The sequence below is a fragment of the Meleagris gallopavo genome, chromosome 17 (assembly GCF_905368555.1).
Source record: "Meleagris gallopavo chromosome 17, MGAL_WU_HG_1.1, whole genome shotgun sequence".
Taxonomy (NCBI): Eukaryota; Metazoa; Chordata; class Aves; order Galliformes; family Phasianidae; genus Meleagris; species Meleagris gallopavo.
The window spans coordinates 11130403-11147451 of NC_139420.1; the positions used below are offsets into that span (position 1 = coordinate 11130403).

Genomic DNA, 17049 nt, shown 5'->3' on the forward strand with positions numbered 1-17049 from the left:
ACGCTTCATTACCAGTCAGACAGCACAGCTACAACATCAGCTGAACTGATTTCTCAAGACACGATGTCTGGTAGAGTGCTTTAAATAAGAAGTTACTGGTGCAGGCAGGACAGCTAGGTTTCCCCTTCTCCTCTGCTTTTGCCACCAGTTTATGACAGAGTTGTGCTTCTGGGATTTTCTTCTGCTCCAGTTATCTGAAGGCTGATTTGTGACGAGGTGAACCTTGCTCTACAGCCTGTACCTGAAACAGGTTGGCTGCATTCTGTGCTCCAGGACGAAATTCCCTTGCTTCTCACTTATAAAGGCAATTGTCATCTCTCAGCACAATTGATATCTACATCCTGCAGAGAGGCAGACTCCAAGGCTGCGAGTGTCATTCATGCCCACATCTGACAGATTCATTTTCCTTAACTACCACACACTAATATTACAAGTCACCTAATCATTTCTGACGGCCAGTTTGCAAGTCTGGGTGCCTGGGACTGCTTCATCCATCTCTGACCTGTTTTAGGACACTTCTGCAGTTCAAGACAACTGCATTCAGAGGGGTGTGAATGTAATGACAAAGAGCCATGCTTTGCTGACCAAATTCCTCAGTCCCCAAAGCCTTCTTTACTTCTGCTCATCCTTGCTCCTTCCTCCTTCATACTGGAGAACAGTGTACTTACAAGGCTCCTACCTGCAGGAAGAACAAGTGCTGTGTGATCTCCTGGACCAGCTCCTCCTCTGCATTCTCAGGATAAAATTTGGCTAGGAAGTGAAAGGTGACAGGTTCCTCTGTTGGCACATCATGATCCAGAACCTGGGGAATAGAAAAGCCATTCAACTACACCCTCTAGCTTTGTCAGTGTCCTGTTTCTGGGAGCCACACTGTTCCCTTCTGTTATTATCAGCACAGCTTTTGTCAAGCACTCTAGGCATGCAGAAGGGAATGAAACAACCTAAGTAGTTCAGAAGAGTTTAGAAAACAAACATTTCTGACAATCAGAACCGTGCAAGAAAACAAACAGCATGCAAAATGAGACAGCAAAGGTTGATCTTGATCTGCTGTGTACATAATGCTGCTTCCCAACCTCTCGCAATGATGTTAGATGCTGCTATGCCACCACCAACCTTTATGGCTGTTTCTCTGCAGTGCCTCTCCCTCTATTTCAGACTTGCTCTCTGACACCTTGCTATTATGCTGGCTCTGTCTGGTTCAGATTCATGTCAGCTTAAAACTTTGGCTTGACACCGAGAGACACCGAGACCTCCTTTAGTCACAATTACTGTCTGGTTTTAGTGCAGCATCGTTTGGGTGCAAACAGAGCCACATCCATCACTTCTCTAACCAACTGCTCAGCAACCCAGAGGCTCACATCTCTGGGAAGCATCCCATCCCTCATCTCCACCTCCTTTTCACTCCTCAGTTTTGCCTCCTCCTCTGCTTTTGCACGCTTCAACAACAAAAGAAGCCAAGGTGCAGCCTTTCACCTTCCTGCCAAAGAGCTTGTCATTCAGGGGTGTAGAAGAGAGACTAAAAGCAGCCATCACTAGACTTTGTTTACATTACAGACCTCTTGCAGTCCAGCACCTCAAGGTTGGAAGATGATCTCTAAGGTCCCTTCCAACCTAAGCTACTCTTCGATTCTATACATCCCCCTCTGTCACCCTTTATGAACTCTCAAAAGAGACTTGCTTCCAACCTTCTTGTCCATTTTAAGCCACGCCACCGTGTCCTTGATGGTGTACTGCAGGCCAAAGAACCACGTTTCTCGGAGTCCCAGAGTTCTGCATACCAGGTCAAACAAGTCCTTGCCTTTCCACTTCACCTGCAGGAAAAGGAAAGGGAAGCCAAGTTATAAAGATGGACTTGAGGATTTTGTTTCCATTCAACCAAATCCATTCTTTTTTCCACCTCACAATGTGTTCCTCACAGAGAAATTGGAACGCCAGGCCCACCCAAATGACACTGTGAAGTCCCACTGTTTCTCCCTTTAGCAATCCACCAGAAGTCAGAGGATCTGAAGGGTCCTTTTGAACCAAGCACCACTATGAGTAGCCCTTTTTCAGCATGAAAAGAAAGAAAAAAAACGTCTGTGTATCACTCTTCATTACCCTTTGGTAGCTTTAATGTAGCTACGGCCCCAGGAATCCCTGCCCAACCTCCAGTATCAGCAGCTCTGGCAGACCAGAGCACAACACAACCGAAAACCAGAAGTGAAACAACTGATGCATCCACTGCGTGCACCCACAGCAACAGGCTCTGCACAGCCTAACGGGGAGGAGGGCTCAGAACTATCACTGAAACCAGCAGTCCTCTCTGAGCGTGTTCTGATCGAGGCAGGCTGTGCCTTACACTGAAAACGCGACAAAAGCAGCTAGGGAGCAGAGAAAATGGTCGTGCTCAAAGAGCGTGTCCTTCCAACAATCCTGTCGTCGCAACCGTGCTGGTGCTGAAGTTTGTTCATAAAACCAGAAGGCGCTGGGGGGCGGAAAGGTGAAGAAAGACATAAAACAGATGAATCTGATGTGCCAGAGCCACTTTGGTCTTCCATCTGCGCGGCGGAAACAATGGCTGGACTGAGACATATGGCCATTACTCCAAAGCCCCAGGGCAAAAGGATCTCGGCACATTCTCTCGTCGCTACAACTCAATCTTGGTGCCACCTGGACAGCATCAATATTAATGCAGGGGCACAGCACGTGCTGCTGACAGGGACAAACCCTGCTCCTGCTGTCACCCACTGCCGCCTTGTGGGCAAAGCAGTTGAGGACAGGCTGATTCCTGCTTTGATTCGATGAGCACGTGGCTGTTTTTGCCCCTCGCAGGGTACATACCTGCACACCGACATCCAGAATAGGAGAAAGCCACTGCTACCCTCCAAAAAGCAGCACCCCAGGGCGGCTCGCCACGGCCTCTGCAATTCCTATCAGGCGCAGTCAACACCTCGAGGTCAAAAGCACCAGGAGGAGCCAGTTCTGCAGTGCCGTAATTATAAAACCCTAATTTCACACATCAAACTTGCCTCCGGTCCCTACAACGAGCTCCAGCTTGGCACAGGATGCTTCAGATTGCACGTCTCCTCCCGACTATTATTTTAAGGAGGAGGTTAATTTGAGCTTTCAGACAAAACAGAGCGAGACCCATTTAACCAGCCATTCCATAGCATCTCTGCAGGCACGTGGAAGCACGCCGCCATCAAGGGGCTATTTCCTAACTGGAATTAAGCTGCTTTGCACAATGCATAGTCATTTGGGCTTTTTTATTATTTCCAGCCCCCCCCCCCCCTTGTTGCAAAGGCCATCTTTCAGCCAATTGCTTCCCAGCACCTGCACCCCTTTGTGCCCCCCAGCATCTCAATGGGCTGCTGCTGCTCACCCCAGCTACCCACGTTACAGCTGGCACTTTGCACATCCCTCCTGCAATTCCCATTTTGCTAAGCAATTGTTTCTGCCATCAGATCTGACACTGCTGCTGTCACTGCATGTGCACGGTAAGGCAGAGACACGTATTTAACATTGCTGCCTGCCGAATTACCTTCATTAAATACAGAAATGGAACAGCAGCCGCGTTTATTTCAACGTCCACAATTTCCTTCCACACCTCGGTACTTAAAATAATGATCTGCATTCAAGTGGCATCTTTGGACAGCTGAACTCCAACTGTTTTACAGACATGGAAGACCTTAGCTCTGTACCCATATTTGATAGGTCTCGTATCATCAACTGCCACATTTCCTGGCCATAAAACACAATAAAGGCCCCCAGGGACACCGGGGGATAAAGAGAGCTGATGCCAGGGGCTGAGCAGATGAGCCAGCAATGAGTCTGCAGCCTGGCAGCTCCACACGGTGCCCTCTGCTCATCACACCGCTCCCCTGCTCCGTACTCCTGAAGTACAAGGACAATTTTGCAAGTCGTCAGAAGGTCCTGAAAACAAAACAGAAAGGCTTAGAGCAGAGCAGTCCCCGCAGCCATGTGCTGAGCAGTTGGCACCACGCTGTAACAAAGCTCCATCACAACAACCCTAATCCTGCACGGCCCTGCAGGACCCGCAGAGGGGAGCAGGATGCGGCTGCAGATGTCACTTCTCACACCTGTGGCTTTGCATCCTCCCAACAGCTTGACTTCAGCACAACCTGCTAGAGACGTTCCACAAGTCTGGGAGGAATACACGGACAAGCTTCTTTATGAACGCGGCGAGCGCTGCGAGGCTGTGATTTTGCAGAGCTGGAATTTATGCTCCTTACTAAGCACAGAGTGCTCACAATTTATCAGCAGAGCGTTTTAAGTAAACAGCACTAAGCACTTACAACCCAGCAGCTAGAAAGGAGCACTTCCACTACGGCTTATTGGCATCATCTTTTTCTCCAGCAGAGGCGTCGCATTTGGCATCTATTAACAGGGTTTGCATTATTTATTAAACTGCAACAAGAGTAATTTCCAACAGACGGGCAACTGGGCGATTTATTTCAATGCAGACCCTTGCCAGCAATTCTCAGCACTGCTCCTTAGCTCCCGAGCCCGTCCCCCATGGGCACAAACAGGAGGCAGGGTTACCTGAGCCCTCTGGCAAGGGCTGACAACGGGGAGGCCAAGAGCTAGAAAAAAGCAGACACCAAGGCACAGGAGGTGCAGCCGTCCTGCACAAAGAGTGCTGAGGGGGCTAAGGAGAAAAGCGATTCCCAAACTGCTGAGGCTTCGCTTCCAGTGATGCCCTGCTGAATTTACTCCAGCTACGTGGGAAAGGGAAAAAAGAATGGTTTAAAAGCCCTTAGGATTTCATGAGAGGAAGGAGAGGAACAAATACATGCCCAATCTTCCTGGGGCAGAACCCAGTTCAAGGCAGCCTCACCTCCACTCCATCACAAAACCAGATCAGGACTTCGTATGAGAAACACAGAACAGTGGCTTTTCAGCTCAACAGGTCAATTTTATTCAAAGTCAGTATTTGTTCTGTGCTAGACATGAGACAGGAGCCCAGGGTCCCTGTTCTGATGGCAGGCAGGGCAAGCAGAGGAGGGGGCCAAGCCCTGGGAAGCAGCACTTAGGTTTCACAGCAAGATATTTGCACTCAGGAGACCCTGTGGGAGAAGCAAGCTTTTAGCAGAGCCAACACCTCTGCCCTGGAACACAGGGGGAGATCACAGAACGGAGCCCTCTGGGCACCTGAGCACACAGGAGCTGCCCCTCATCCACCAGATGACCAAACAGAACCCCACAGCAGCAGACAACCCAAAGCAGGTAACCTTGAGGCTGCACGTTTTCCCTTCTGGACCCTACATGGTAACAGCAGTGCCCCAGACAACCATTTGTTTGGATTCAACGTCCATTTGGAGCGAGCAGGGAATCAAATATTCAATATTCCCCCATTTCTTTAAATAAACAGATGTCAAATACTTTCAATTGCCACTTATTGAGCCACGAGACAGGGCCGTAAAAGTTATTTTTATTTACTAATGCTACACGACAACTCGATAATGAGCTTTTAATTAAAATCTATTCCTGCTAACCACCGAGGAGGCCAAAAACCCACCCAGGCATAACAAGGCAGATGGTGCAGCCAAGCACAGTGCTTGCTGCCTGCCCAAGACAGAGACAGGGCTGGGTGCAGGGGAAAAAAGGGCTGCTGCAGCTCTTCCAGTTGGCAAGGGAGGGGAAGGGGAAAACAAGCAACAGAACCCAGAGCATCAGCCAAAGGCTGGATGAGTGAGGACTGATGGAGCTCTTGAACCAACAGTAGAAGGAACTGGATAACATGGAGCTCGAGAAGAGGCTGAGAAGAGGTTGCAGCAGGACACGGGACCAGAGAGCATTTCAGATTCAGGGTGCAATCAGAACGAAGTCAAGGAGGATCTGTGCTCATAATGTGTCTCGTGTGACCTGCACACAGATTGAGAAAGGGAATGAACAGAACCGAGCAAGACAGCTCTGAGAAATTCCCAAGTGACATGGCTGTAAATTAGCAGCATTGCTGCTTTTGCCACAAAGCCCTCCAAGATTCAAATCAAATGGGAAAGCAGCCTCTACCTGCCACTTCTCATATTAAAGGAGGGATTGGGAGCCACCGAGCAGCAAAAACGTGTGAGCATTCAGAGAACTGACACAGGACGAGGGCAGATGGGTGCACAAAGGAACCAGAACATCGACTTGACAGCTGGCATCCCAGTAATTTACTGAAGATCATTTTGCGGCTGAAAGGGATTATTTCTCTCAGCTTTTTAAAATAGCTGTTACTGTCCACAGATTCATCTCTGCCAGCCAGCTTTCTGCCTGCTAGCAGAAGCTTAGCAGCGTCGAGAGGTCAGTATCATTACTGGCATCACCAAGAAGCTGGTGAACATTTGCCACAGGATGAAGAAACCCGTGTAAAACCTCTCCCAGCCATTCTGCAAAGCAGACAGAAACTTCACCCCCTGCTTCTTCCTCATGCCCTTTTTATTTGGGCTCAGTGAGCTTAACTCCCTGCTCTGACGCACAAACTCTTTCTCAAGAACTTATCTGGCCACAGATTTTCAACACCAGACCTCAGCTTGCCCCTGCTTCCAGGGATAAGCTTTTGCAGCACAGCTATGTAACCCCCTACAAACGTTAATAGAGGGACTAACGCTTGGCTGCCTACTGCTAAAATAGAGTTTTTCTACTTACATGCAAATAGAAAAGTTTTACAACCAAGCACAGCCAGCTGAGCTGGCCTTGCAGCAAGTTGGGTACCAAGGACTGAACGCTCTGCACAGACACCTTCCAGCTGAGGTTGTTTTCTGAACAGAGGGGAACAGCTTAAGCATTCGGGCAGTAACACAGTGCAAGTTTAGACCAAACGTACAAGTGTCTCTTCCTACTGCTCCAATGCTTGTGCTTTCTCCAGGTTGGCTGCTAAGCTTTCCCATCCATTTCTGGCTGAAAGAGCTGCTGCTGTCCAAGGATTAAGCTGAGAGGCAGCTGCTGCTTGGTCCCATAATGACTCCTACAGGAGCTCCAAGACCACAGGCACTATGGATAAAGAGAAAACACCCTTCTGAGAAGGCGCTGAGACTCCAGAGCTGGAGAGCCAGCACCACGCTGCCACGCCACAGGAACAAAGCGAAACAAAGACTGGTGGATCCTTCTATTAGCCATGCAGCTTGGCTCTTGGAGAAAAAAATCTTGTGCATCAGAATGCCTGAGACCAACCCAACACCAACAGTGCAATCCTACTGCAGGAACAGAATGAAAAGAGCCCCACGGGAACCTAACAGTACCACGAGGTAAAGATACTGTGCGAGAGAAGTGAATAACCTACCTCCCAAAGAGCCACCACCAGAATTACCTTACTCCTGCCACACGCACTAGTCTAATTTGGGTCAGGAATGGCAGCAAGTCGCACCACGAGGGTGGCAATCAGAGGAAGCCAATGGCCACTCAGTGTCCTGGCACCACAACCTGGGAGGCAGCACCACAAGCACCACACCCTGCCAGCCCCTGCCTTGCATTGAAGCTTCCCGAGCTGTTACTCAGGCAGTGCCTGGCACACGCTGTGTTAATTGACCCAGTGTGTTTTTCAGTAGGATTTCTCTCATGCTGCTCTCCAAGCACAGAAATCTGAGTGCAGGAGCTACGTGGTGGTGCTCAGGAAGATGGGGCAGCCAGCAAGGGCTTAGCACAGGGATTTCAATAGTTATGCAAATGTCTGTCCTTGCTCAAGATGCTATCAATTAATTAGGCACCACGCTCACACGGCTCTAATGGAAGTAACACAAAAAGGGAGACGTTGACATTGTGCCTTTAAGATTTCCCTGAACAAATTACAAGTCTTTGAAGTGAGGCCCCAACTGCGATTATTGAGCTTCATCACAGCGTTAGAAAGATTAAGATTTCATTTCTAGGAATTATTTCAGATTTAGACTCAATTTAGAGACATTATTCACGGAGTCAACAGATACAGAGCAGGTTTAATCTCCTGCAATATCCAGCCAGGAATTCCTGCAGGGCGGACTGAAAAATGAATAAGGAAAAGGTGGCACTGACACAGCTACAGACACATCAGCTTGCTCAGAATAAGAGGGGCTGCCACGACCAAAGGTGGCAGCAGAAGCGGGGTGGGACACAGCCTCGTATGCACTCCTCCTGAGCCAGATGGGAATTGACAGCCTGAGTGTCTTGTGTCACACCCAGCTGTTATCAGACCTCACATCATGCTGACAACACCTCACCACCCTGTCACCTCTGTCCTGTGCAGAGTCACTCAGGAAAACACAGAACGTGCCTCAAGAACTCTGTAATAAAGTTAGGAAGGAGCCAGAGATTAATCCTGCATAGAAAGGCTGCTCCAGCAGAGCTTGGTCACCCACTCAGATGCGTTCACTGGCACCGTGATCAGCACTGGTCAAAGAAGCCAGTAGTTAAGCAGGGCTAAGACCACCAGTGCCCCAGACCATGAGCAGCACCAGCCTCCCCACAGCACCTCCCTAACTGCTTACCCTACATGCACCCAGGAAGGAAAAGGGGCACAAGCACTCAGCGTGATGCTGAGAGGTACAAGAGGCACAGAGATGTGAGGCAGCTGTTTGTAAGGGGGAAGGCACTGGTCTCTGTGGATGTGTTCTGGATACAGCCAGCAAGCAGAGGATCCTTCCCTGCAGCTGTCACAACACAGAGGAGGGAGCAACACAGCCAGGGAGCTCAAACAGCCACAACTGAGCCATGCAATGTGCCCCCCTGGGGCTCCGGCAGTGACACCCAAGTGGGCATGGGGAGCCCTACGGGAGGTATGGAGGATCTGGGTGGGACTGTGGGGGCCATGCAATGGCCTGATCCTTTCTCACACTGTAAGTCAGAGCCTGAGCTCCTGCACGTGTTCTCCATGCTCCAGCGAGGTCAGAAGTGCAAGCAGGAGCACAATGCTCATGAGCCTCTCTCTGAGTTCCCCCAAAGGCTGGGCAGCCTCTGCTGTGAGGTCTTTGGCTGGAGCCTCCCCAGCAGGCAGCTGAAGGTGCACAAGTTACATGTTCCAACCCGACTGGGAGCACTGTGCTGCCTCTTCATAAATGCCCTAATCCCAACATGAAACAACAAGTGGCCACGGCATGAAAGGAGAGTTACTCATTGTTGGCAGCCTAGGAAAGTGTCAAGCAGAACTGGGACACCTCAACCCTCCCGGAAGGGTAACGGCGAGGAGCTGGAAGTGACGATAACTCCTTGATCCCTGGGAAAGGCACAGCGTGCCCCAGAGCTTACAATGCATTTCAGCAGTGAGAAATGTCACAAGGACAAAGACCCTTCTGCTCACAGGCACGGAACTGCATCAAGATTCGGACCAAGTGAGTTTTCCTTTTTAACAGCTCATGCTTGAAAGTGGGTTTTAAGTCTCTACGTGCCCCATCCCTCCAGAGCATTTCGTGATCTGAAGACGCAGTAACAAAATGAAGCCCCTGGGGCCAGACAGCCACGGCAAGGCTGCCCGAGAGGCACTGAGGGCCCAAGCGAAGGCAAACCTGACCTAAGAGACGCGCACAGCACAACACTTCAATGACGGTTCGGGCGGGACACGGCTGGAATTCCCGCAGCCCCGTGCTGAGGGCGGGTCGGCCGAGCCCTGGGACGAGCCCCGTGGCTTTAAACCCGAGATAACCCACCCGGCCTCAGGCCGAGCCCCACGGATGCCCCGCAGCTAGGCCCAGGCCGGGCCCGGCAGCCCTCACAGCCCGCGGCAGCGCCGGGCCCGGGGCGCTGGGGACACCCAGAGCGGGGGAGCGAGGCCCGAGGCCCCGTCTCCATGGCAACGGGGCTTAGGCCGCGGCCGTCACCTCGCAGCTGAACTCCATCTCGGCGTCCATGGTGACGATGCGCACCGTGAAGGTCTTGGGCTGCTTCCGTTTGAGCGAGCTGAAGCTCATGCGGGACGCGATGGCCCCGGCCATGGTGCGGGAAGAGCTCAGCGCCGGGGGCCGCGCCGCGGGGGCAGCGCCATGGCGGCGGCGGCGGCGGCGGCGGCTCCGGGCCGCGCCGAGCCCAGCCTCAGAACGGTGTCTCGCTATTGGTTCCGAGCTCGGGTCGTCCCGCCCTCCGCCCCGCGGGTCGCGCAGCACCGTAGCCAAACAGAATTGAAGTGACGGGGAGAAGGGAAGAGAGGGAGGCGCGGATTGGGCGAAACGGCCGCTCGTCAAGGGGAAGGAGCGGGGGTAGACAGGAGGGCTTCCAGCCCACACGTTGGGGCGCGGATGTGGTGCCCTCTTGCGGCCGGAGGAGCGGGCATCACCCTGCCGTCGTGAACGCGCCGTCCCCATCCTGCTGCTGCGGTGGCACTGCGGGGCCGTGGGGTGAGGGGCACTGCCCGGTCCTGGCCCCGATGCAGGGGGGGTCTCAGAGCCTCGACCTCGTGGGGATGCACTGTGGGGAAAGCAAGAGTGGGACGGTGTTAGGATAATGGGAACGGGACCGGTACTGGATAATGGGAACAGACAGCGGTGGGATAACAGGGCTGGGACATCACTAGGATAACAGCAGCAGGACAGTGCTGGGATAAGAGGAATGGGACAAGAACCTGAGACACCGGTACAGGACTGGGATTGGGACTGGAGTAATATGATAGGACTGAGACCAGCATGGGGATAATGGGGCAGGATCAGAACCAGCGCTGGGATAGTGGGGTGGGCACTGAGACCAGCACTGGGGTCATGGGACAGGAATAAGGACCATCACTGGGGCAATGGAATTGGAGTGGGTCACAGGGATTAGCATGGGAATAATGGGACGGGACCAGAACCACAGCTGGGATGACAGGGTGGGAATGGGGATGCAGACCAGGATAATGAAGCTAGGGTTGGAACCAGGACTGCCATGGCGATAACGGTATGGGACAGTAACAACATAACAGGAGAGGACTGGAACCAGTATCAGGAAAATGGGATGAGGACTGAGACTGGCATAGGAATTATGGGATTGGAATAAAGGGGTTGGGCCCCCCTCCCAGGCCCCATCCCAGCACCACAGTGCCCCCGCACGCCACAGAATGGGGCCTCTGTGCTGTGGGGTGGGTGAGGGCTGAATGGGAGCATTCATGGTGCCACCCCCCCCCCTTCCAACTGCCCCCACAGGGACCCTATGGCCGACAGCAATGCTGCAACCCCCTGGGGCCCCGGCAATGGCATCCAAGTGGGCATGGGGGGCTGGGGGTCAGAAGCGGAGATATGGGGGGGGGGTATGGAGGATCTGGGGGAGCTATGGGGGGTATGAAGGAAGCAAGGGGACTGGAAGGTACGTGGGGAGGGGGCATGGTGGGTATTGAGGAAATCAAGGTGTCCAGGAGGGGTATGGGGAGCTATGGGGGGGTATGGAGGAGTCCAAGGGGACCCAAATTAGTAGAAGGCATATGGGGGAATACGGAGGGTGTACGGGGGAACAGAGGGGCGTGGGGAATTAAGGCGGAGGCATGATGAGCTATGGGGGATATGGGGGACCAAGGGAGTCTGTGGATCTATGCGATAGTATGAGGGTACCTGGGGGGCACTGAGGGCATGGGGATCTATGGGGAATATGGGGGGATCCAAGGGAGTCCTGGGGAGCTATGGAGAAGACTGGGGGCTGGAAGGATGTGGGAAGATTTGTGGGAGCACAGAGGGGACTGGGGGGCATGAGGGACTAAGGCAAACATGGGAGGGAGTGAAAGGGGACCCTGGGGAGTGGGGGGCCAGGGTAACAAGGCAGGGGGGCACAGGGACCTGAGGGAATCCCTCTAAGCCTCCATCCCTGGTAATGCCCCGTGCCCAGCCCTGCCGCCCTGTGCCAAGGATCCACACCTTTGGAAAGGGAGAGCAGGCAATGAGGAGAGACCCCCACATCCCCCCCACCATGCGGGGCTGGCTGCACAAGCAGGTGGGCCTGGGGGGAACAGTGGGACTGGGGGGGTGTGCGGTTGTGGGACCGCAGGTGACTGGGGAGGGGGGATTCAGGGGGACTATGGAGTAGGGTGTGCTGGGGGGAGGATTATGGGGTTGGGGGGGGTCAGAAGGGCTCGTGGGGGGTCAGTGGGTGCTGGAGGTTAGGGGTAGAGTCTGGATTTTGGGGCTTCCTAATGGAGTTATGGAGTTTGGAGAGGTCGGGGGGGGGGGGGGTTATGGGTCTTGGAGATGTTTGGGAATGTTGGAAGGGTCTGGGGGGAAGTTGGAGAAGCTGGTGGGTTGTAGGTTTTGTGGGGATCCAAAGGGTTTGGGGCAGGTCTCGGGGGGCTCTGTGTTTGGGATGCTGGCTCAGCCCCCTTTTTACCTCCCCAGGACAGCTCAGGGCTGAGGCTCTGGAAGCGGCGCTGGTTTGTGCTGGTTGATCTCTGCCTCTACTACTACAGGGGTGAGGCGAGGGGCAGGGGATGGGCTTGGGGCAGGGGTCAGGGGCTTCTTAGGGCTCCCTGGGGCAGGGTCTGGGGGAAACTCAGGGGATCATTGGAGACCCCGCCATAGGACTGGGGCTTTGCAGGGTTTGGAGAGGTCCCTGGGGCTGCCCCCCTGAATCCTCCCCTGCCCTCAGACAGCAGTGAGCAGCGAGTACGGGGGGGGCTCCCCCTACCTGGCTACAGGATCCGCATCCTGACCCCCAACACCGGCAGCCCTCGCTTCCTCTTCACGGTCAGTCCGGGGGGGGGGGGGACGACCTCCAAACAGGGGACAACAACAGCTGCCATTCTGCAGCAGGGGTTGGGACCCCAAAAGCCCAGCTCCCCATGTGGGTCTTGGGGTGCTGTGGCTGAATAAGTTCTGGGAAGGGGGGGTTCCAGGCCCATTGCTGGCTCACTGCTTCCCCAGGTCGAGCACCCCGGGATGCGGAGCTACGTGCTGGGGGCTGACAGCCCTGAGGAACTGGGGGCCTGGATGCGCAGTTTGCGGCACTCTGCCTCAGCCCTGGGGGGGTGAGCCCCAAGCTGGGAGACACGGGGAGGGATGGGGGGTCATGGGGGATATAGGGGCCACATTGGGAAGGATATGGAAGGGCTATAGGGGGCATGGAAGGGGTAATAGTGGGCTGTAGGTGGCTATGGGTGGTTACGGAAGGCTATGGGGCTTTATGGGGGGTTATGAGGAGGTCAAGGGGAGCCATGGAGAAGTCATGGGTGGACACAGGGAGGCTGTGCAGGGGTCATGGAGGACAGCGGGGGCTATGGAGTAGATAAGGGAAGGCTACAGGAGGTCATGAGGGCATATGGAAGCCAAGGTGAGACTATGGGGGTCATGGTTAAGGGGGGCAATGAGGGGCTGCGGGGCACAAAATGGGGATTGTAGGGAGTGATGGAGGGAAGCGGGAGTCCATGGGGAGCTATGGGTGGGGGGGTCACAGGGCTCCCACAGGCAGGGCTGGGAGCTATGAGTGCTTTAACGACTTCTAACCCCGCCCCCAGCCCGGCCCCGCCCCGCCCCGCGCTCCCGAGCACGCCCGCCCCGGAGGAAGCCCCGCCCTACGGTCAGCTCCGCCCCTCCGGGGCAGCGACCAATCAGCAGCTGACGCCGCCGGCCGTAGGAGGGCTTAGGGATGCAAAAGAAGGCACCGCAGCCAATCAAGAATCGACTTGTCCAAGGGAGCCCTCTGATTGGTTGTTGGCATCTGGAGGCACGGCCGCGCAGGCGGCAACCAATGAGATCTCTCTGTGGCCGCGGGAACAAAGCATTGTGGGTAGCCGGGGGCTCGAGGGTGGGCGAGAAGGCGTGGCCAACGGGTCGACGCAGCAGCCAATCAGAATCACCCTGCTGCACGCCAGCTTTTGAGGGCGGGGCCAGAGTGGAGCCACGCCCAATGAGGGGCAGAGTCCGATCGTGGGCGGGGCTATATATAACCACGCCCCCAAGAAGCCCCGCCCCGGGAAGATGGCGGCGGCGCGGGCAGGAGGCGGTGCGATGCTGCTGCGGCGGCTGCAAGGCGGCGGCGGCTGCGGGGCCCCCGGCGGGGAGCGGTGAGCGGAGCCCGGCCCCTCCCTGCTCGCCCCGCGGCCCGGAACCCCCCATGGCCCATCATCTCCCCAGGCTCCATCATTCCCCTCAGGTCCCATCATTCTCCCGACGCCCCGTTTCTTTCCCAGGCCCCGTCTTTCCCCTCAGGCCCAGAACCCCGCAGCTCCCATCTCTTCCCCGTCAGCTCCTGTCTGCCCCCAAGCCTCATTTCCAACCTTCCCTTGGTCCTCCTCTCAGCTCCCATCTCCCCCCCTCAGCTCTCCTCGCCCCCCAGCACCCGTCACTCCCCTACAAAGCCCCCAACCCCCCCAGTCTTTCCCCTCGGCCCCCATCTCCCCCCCCTAGCATTCATCTCCCCCAGTCTCAGCCCCTTATCTCCCACCCCATCTCCCCCCGCCGTGGTTCAGGGCCTGCTGTCACCCCATGCCCTCGCTGGGCGTCCGGGGCCGCTGACCCCACGCCGTTAATACATTACCAGGCCCTGCCGCTCTGTGGGCAAAGGTCTGACCGAGTGCACTGCCTCTGTGTCATCTCTGTCACCCCACATCCCTGGGCAGGGCCACCGTGAAATGAATGAGACCTCTCCCTGGGGAGCACTGGGTGGAGGAGCATGCAGCCCTGGGGCTGGGTTGGGAATGGAACAAGATCCCTCATCTGCTTCCGGTTTTCCCCCCACATCAGACCACAGCCATTGTGCCCAGCTGTGTCCTCCCCACCCCTCTACCTCCCTCCCAAGCCCTGCTGACGGCATGGTCCCGCAGGGCATACTCACGGGATGCTGAGGGCAGCTGGTTCCGCTCCCTGTTTGTGCACAAGGTGGATCCCCGCAAGGATGCCCATTCCAATCTTCTGTCCAAGAAAGAGACCAGCAACCTCTACAAGATCCAGTGTGAGTGACACCACAGGCAGAGGGTGCACTCCCCTCCCAGGCCCTTGCAGCTGATAATGCAGCCACTCATCCCGCTCCCTGTTGTGACATTGCGTCTTGCCATCTTTCCCCCACAGTTCACAATGTGAAGCCAGAATGTCTGGATGCCTACAACAGCCTGACGTGAGCTGGGGGACTGCCCACTGTCTCCCAGGGGCTGGGAGGGGGTCAAGTGGGGGTGTCAGGAGGATTTTGGAATCTCTTGTGCTGGGCTGAGAAGGCAAATGGGGGTGTTGGGAGCATTCTGGGGTCAGAAACTCAGCACTTCTCTTGCTGAGAGAGACTCACCTGCTGCTTGCCAGCTCCAACTGCTGTCTTTCTCCCATCTGGGGCAGCCTAGGAGCACCCCATAAACCTCCTGTACTCCCTGCAGGGAGGAGGTGCTGCCCAAGCTGCACTCAGATGCCGATTACCCTTGTGACCTGGTTGGGAACTGGAATACGTGGTACGGGGAGCAGGACCAGGCAGGTGAGGGCTGCACTTCTGCAGGAGCAGACAACCCTGCATGGCCGTGACCCTAAGGGGATGTGGGGTGAATCCTGGTCACTCGGGAGGGGGGCTCCCTGGTGCTTTCTCCTCCTGCCAGACCTTACTGTCCCATCCCAGTGCACCTCTGGCGCTTCTCTGGTGGGTACCCAGCCCTCATGGACTGCATGAACAAGCTGAAGCAGAATAAGGTACCACTCACATTGGTGGCCAGATGGGGTACCTTATGGGGTGTCCCCGTTCCCATCATCTTGCCCCGAGCCTCGGCTGTCCACAGGAGTACCTGGATTTCCGCAAGGAGAGGAGCCACATGCTGCTGTCCCGCAGGAATCAGCTGCTGCTGGAGTTCAGCTTTTGGAATGAGCCCCTGCCCCGCAAGGGGCCCAACATCTATGAGCTGAGGACCTACAAGCTCAAGGTGAGGCATGAAATGTTTCAACCTCGGCATGGCACTGGAACCCAGGGGATCCCAGAGCCCTGCTGTATGTGCTGAGGTCTGCAAAGCAGCCTGTGGTCTGCGGGTGTTTGGGGTCACTTGTGCTCTGGCTGCGAGTTGGCCCTGGGCAGAGGGAGAAGGTGGTACTTGGGGTGCAGCTGCCTTACCCTGTTGTTTATTTCCTGTTTTCTGTTCGCAGCCAGGGACCATGATCGAGTGGGGCAATAACTGGTGAGTGGCTGCTTTATCCAACTGGTGTTCTGCAGATGGCCCTCGGACCCATTCCTGCATCCTTGTTCCTGGGATTGGTGGCACAGATGAAGCTTTGGCTGCTCTCAGCATGGGGACATTAGAGCTGAGCACAGGGAGAGCTGTGCCAGCCCTGGTGTTTCTCTCCATTTTACAGGGCTCGGGCCATAAAGTACCGCCAAGAGAACCAGGAGGCAGTGGGCGGCTTCTTCTCTCAGATCGGGGAGCTGTATGTCGTGCACCACCTCTGGGGTAAGCGGCCTCGTCTCACCCACCCCACACTGGCAGTGCCACCACCTTGTGCACCCCAAACCCCATCCACCATTCCCCAGGGGCTGTGGGGGGGGGGATTAGGAACGAGGTTCCCCCCCTTACAGCCTACAAGGACCTGCAGTCCCGAGAGGAGACAAGGAACGCGGCCTGGAGGAAGCGGGGCTGGGATGAGAATGTCTACTACACGGGTGAGCACAGGGGTGTGTGGGGCTGTCCCCATGGCTGAGCTGCGAGGTGACCCCACCCCTGTTGTGTTTTGCAGTGCCGCTGATTCGGACGATGGAGTCCCGGATCATGATCCCCCTGAAGATCTCCCCGCTGCAATGAACTGGGACACGTGCTGCCTGCCCCAGCTCTGCTGGGAAGCGCTGGGGGCGTCTTCTCCCATTTTGGGGTGTCTTGGGGGGGAAAAGGCTGAGAGCCCAACCCCCTGGGCTCGGCTGCCCCCCGTTTCTGGGGACCTGCAGGTGCCGCAGTGCACCCCGAGTTGCCATTGGCCCTCCATGCTGGGGGCAAACCCTCAGAAGCTCTCCTGAGAGGTGAGCTGGGGGCTGCTCATAATTACCGCTAACGAGCTGCTCGTCGGATGCCTGTCCCTGCCGGGCTGTGGGATGTCACCAATTAAATATTTAATTGCCAGTGTCCGTGTCTAGGGAGTAGGGAGCACTGGGGACACGGGGACTCTCACGCATGAGTTGTCCTTACGCTGAGACCCACGAAAGTGCCCTCTGCACCCTCGGTGTCCCTGATGCTATCGGGGAGCCCGCGCCGCACCACCCAAT

At 55.5% G+C, this 17049-nt stretch overlaps 3 protein-coding genes across 13 annotated transcripts in view; 2 read left to right on the top strand and 1 right to left on the bottom strand.

The window, feature by feature from the left end:
* NF2 (NF2, moesin-ezrin-radixin like (MERLIN) tumor suppressor) overlaps positions 1 to 10022 on the bottom strand; it is a 41063-nt gene extending 31041 nt beyond the window's left edge. For 5 of the 9 annotated variants that reach the window (XM_085238872.1, XM_085238875.1, XM_085238871.1 and 2 more), the window contains exons 1-3: positions 9768 to 10020; positions 1686 to 1811; positions 680 to 802 (exon numbers count right to left, since the gene is read on the bottom strand). In XM_085238872.1, the coding sequence (XP_085094998.1) occupies positions 680 to 802; positions 1686 to 1811; positions 9768 to 9881 (363 nt within the window). In that variant the 5' untranslated portion in view covers positions 9882 to 10020. Of the gene's footprint in view, positions 1 to 679; positions 803 to 1685; positions 1812 to 9767 lie in introns of all 9 variants that reach the window. The other 4 variants (XM_085238870.1, XM_085238869.1, XM_085238876.1 and 1 more) reach the window with 1 other exon arrangement.
* Positions 9077 to 13712, top strand: LOC146543203 (pleckstrin homology domain-containing family A member 4-like). Of its 3 annotated transcripts, none has more exons than XM_085238882.1 (6): positions 9077 to 9281; positions 11731 to 11835; positions 12234 to 12306; positions 12484 to 12581; positions 12759 to 12862; positions 13349 to 13712. In XM_085238882.1, the coding sequence occupies exons 2-6, from the start codon at positions 11782 to 11784 to the stop codon at positions 13710 to 13712; spliced, it is 693 nt and encodes a 230-aa protein (XP_085095008.1). In that variant the 5' UTR covers positions 9077 to 9281; positions 11731 to 11781. The 3 variants fall into 3 exon arrangements, with proteins under 3 accessions (XP_085095008.1, XP_085095006.1, XP_085095007.1); XM_085238880.1 differs by lacking the exon at positions 9077 to 9281 and adding an exon at positions 10136 to 11115; XM_085238881.1 differs by lacking the exon at positions 9077 to 9281 and adding an exon at positions 10136 to 10280.
* Positions 13713 to 13766: 54 nt separating this feature from the next.
* On the top strand, positions 13767 to 16906 carry NIPSNAP1 (nipsnap homolog 1). Its single transcript, XM_085238879.1, has 10 exons — positions 13767 to 13897; positions 14657 to 14784; positions 14901 to 14946; positions 15197 to 15291; positions 15430 to 15500; positions 15587 to 15727; positions 15945 to 15976; positions 16152 to 16246; positions 16372 to 16455; positions 16530 to 16906. The coding sequence occupies exons 1-10, from the start codon at positions 13812 to 13814 to the stop codon at positions 16592 to 16594; spliced, it is 843 nt and encodes a 280-aa protein (XP_085095005.1). The 5' UTR covers positions 13767 to 13811; the 3' UTR covers positions 16595 to 16906.
* The last annotated feature ends 143 nt before the right edge of the window (positions 16907 to 17049 follow it).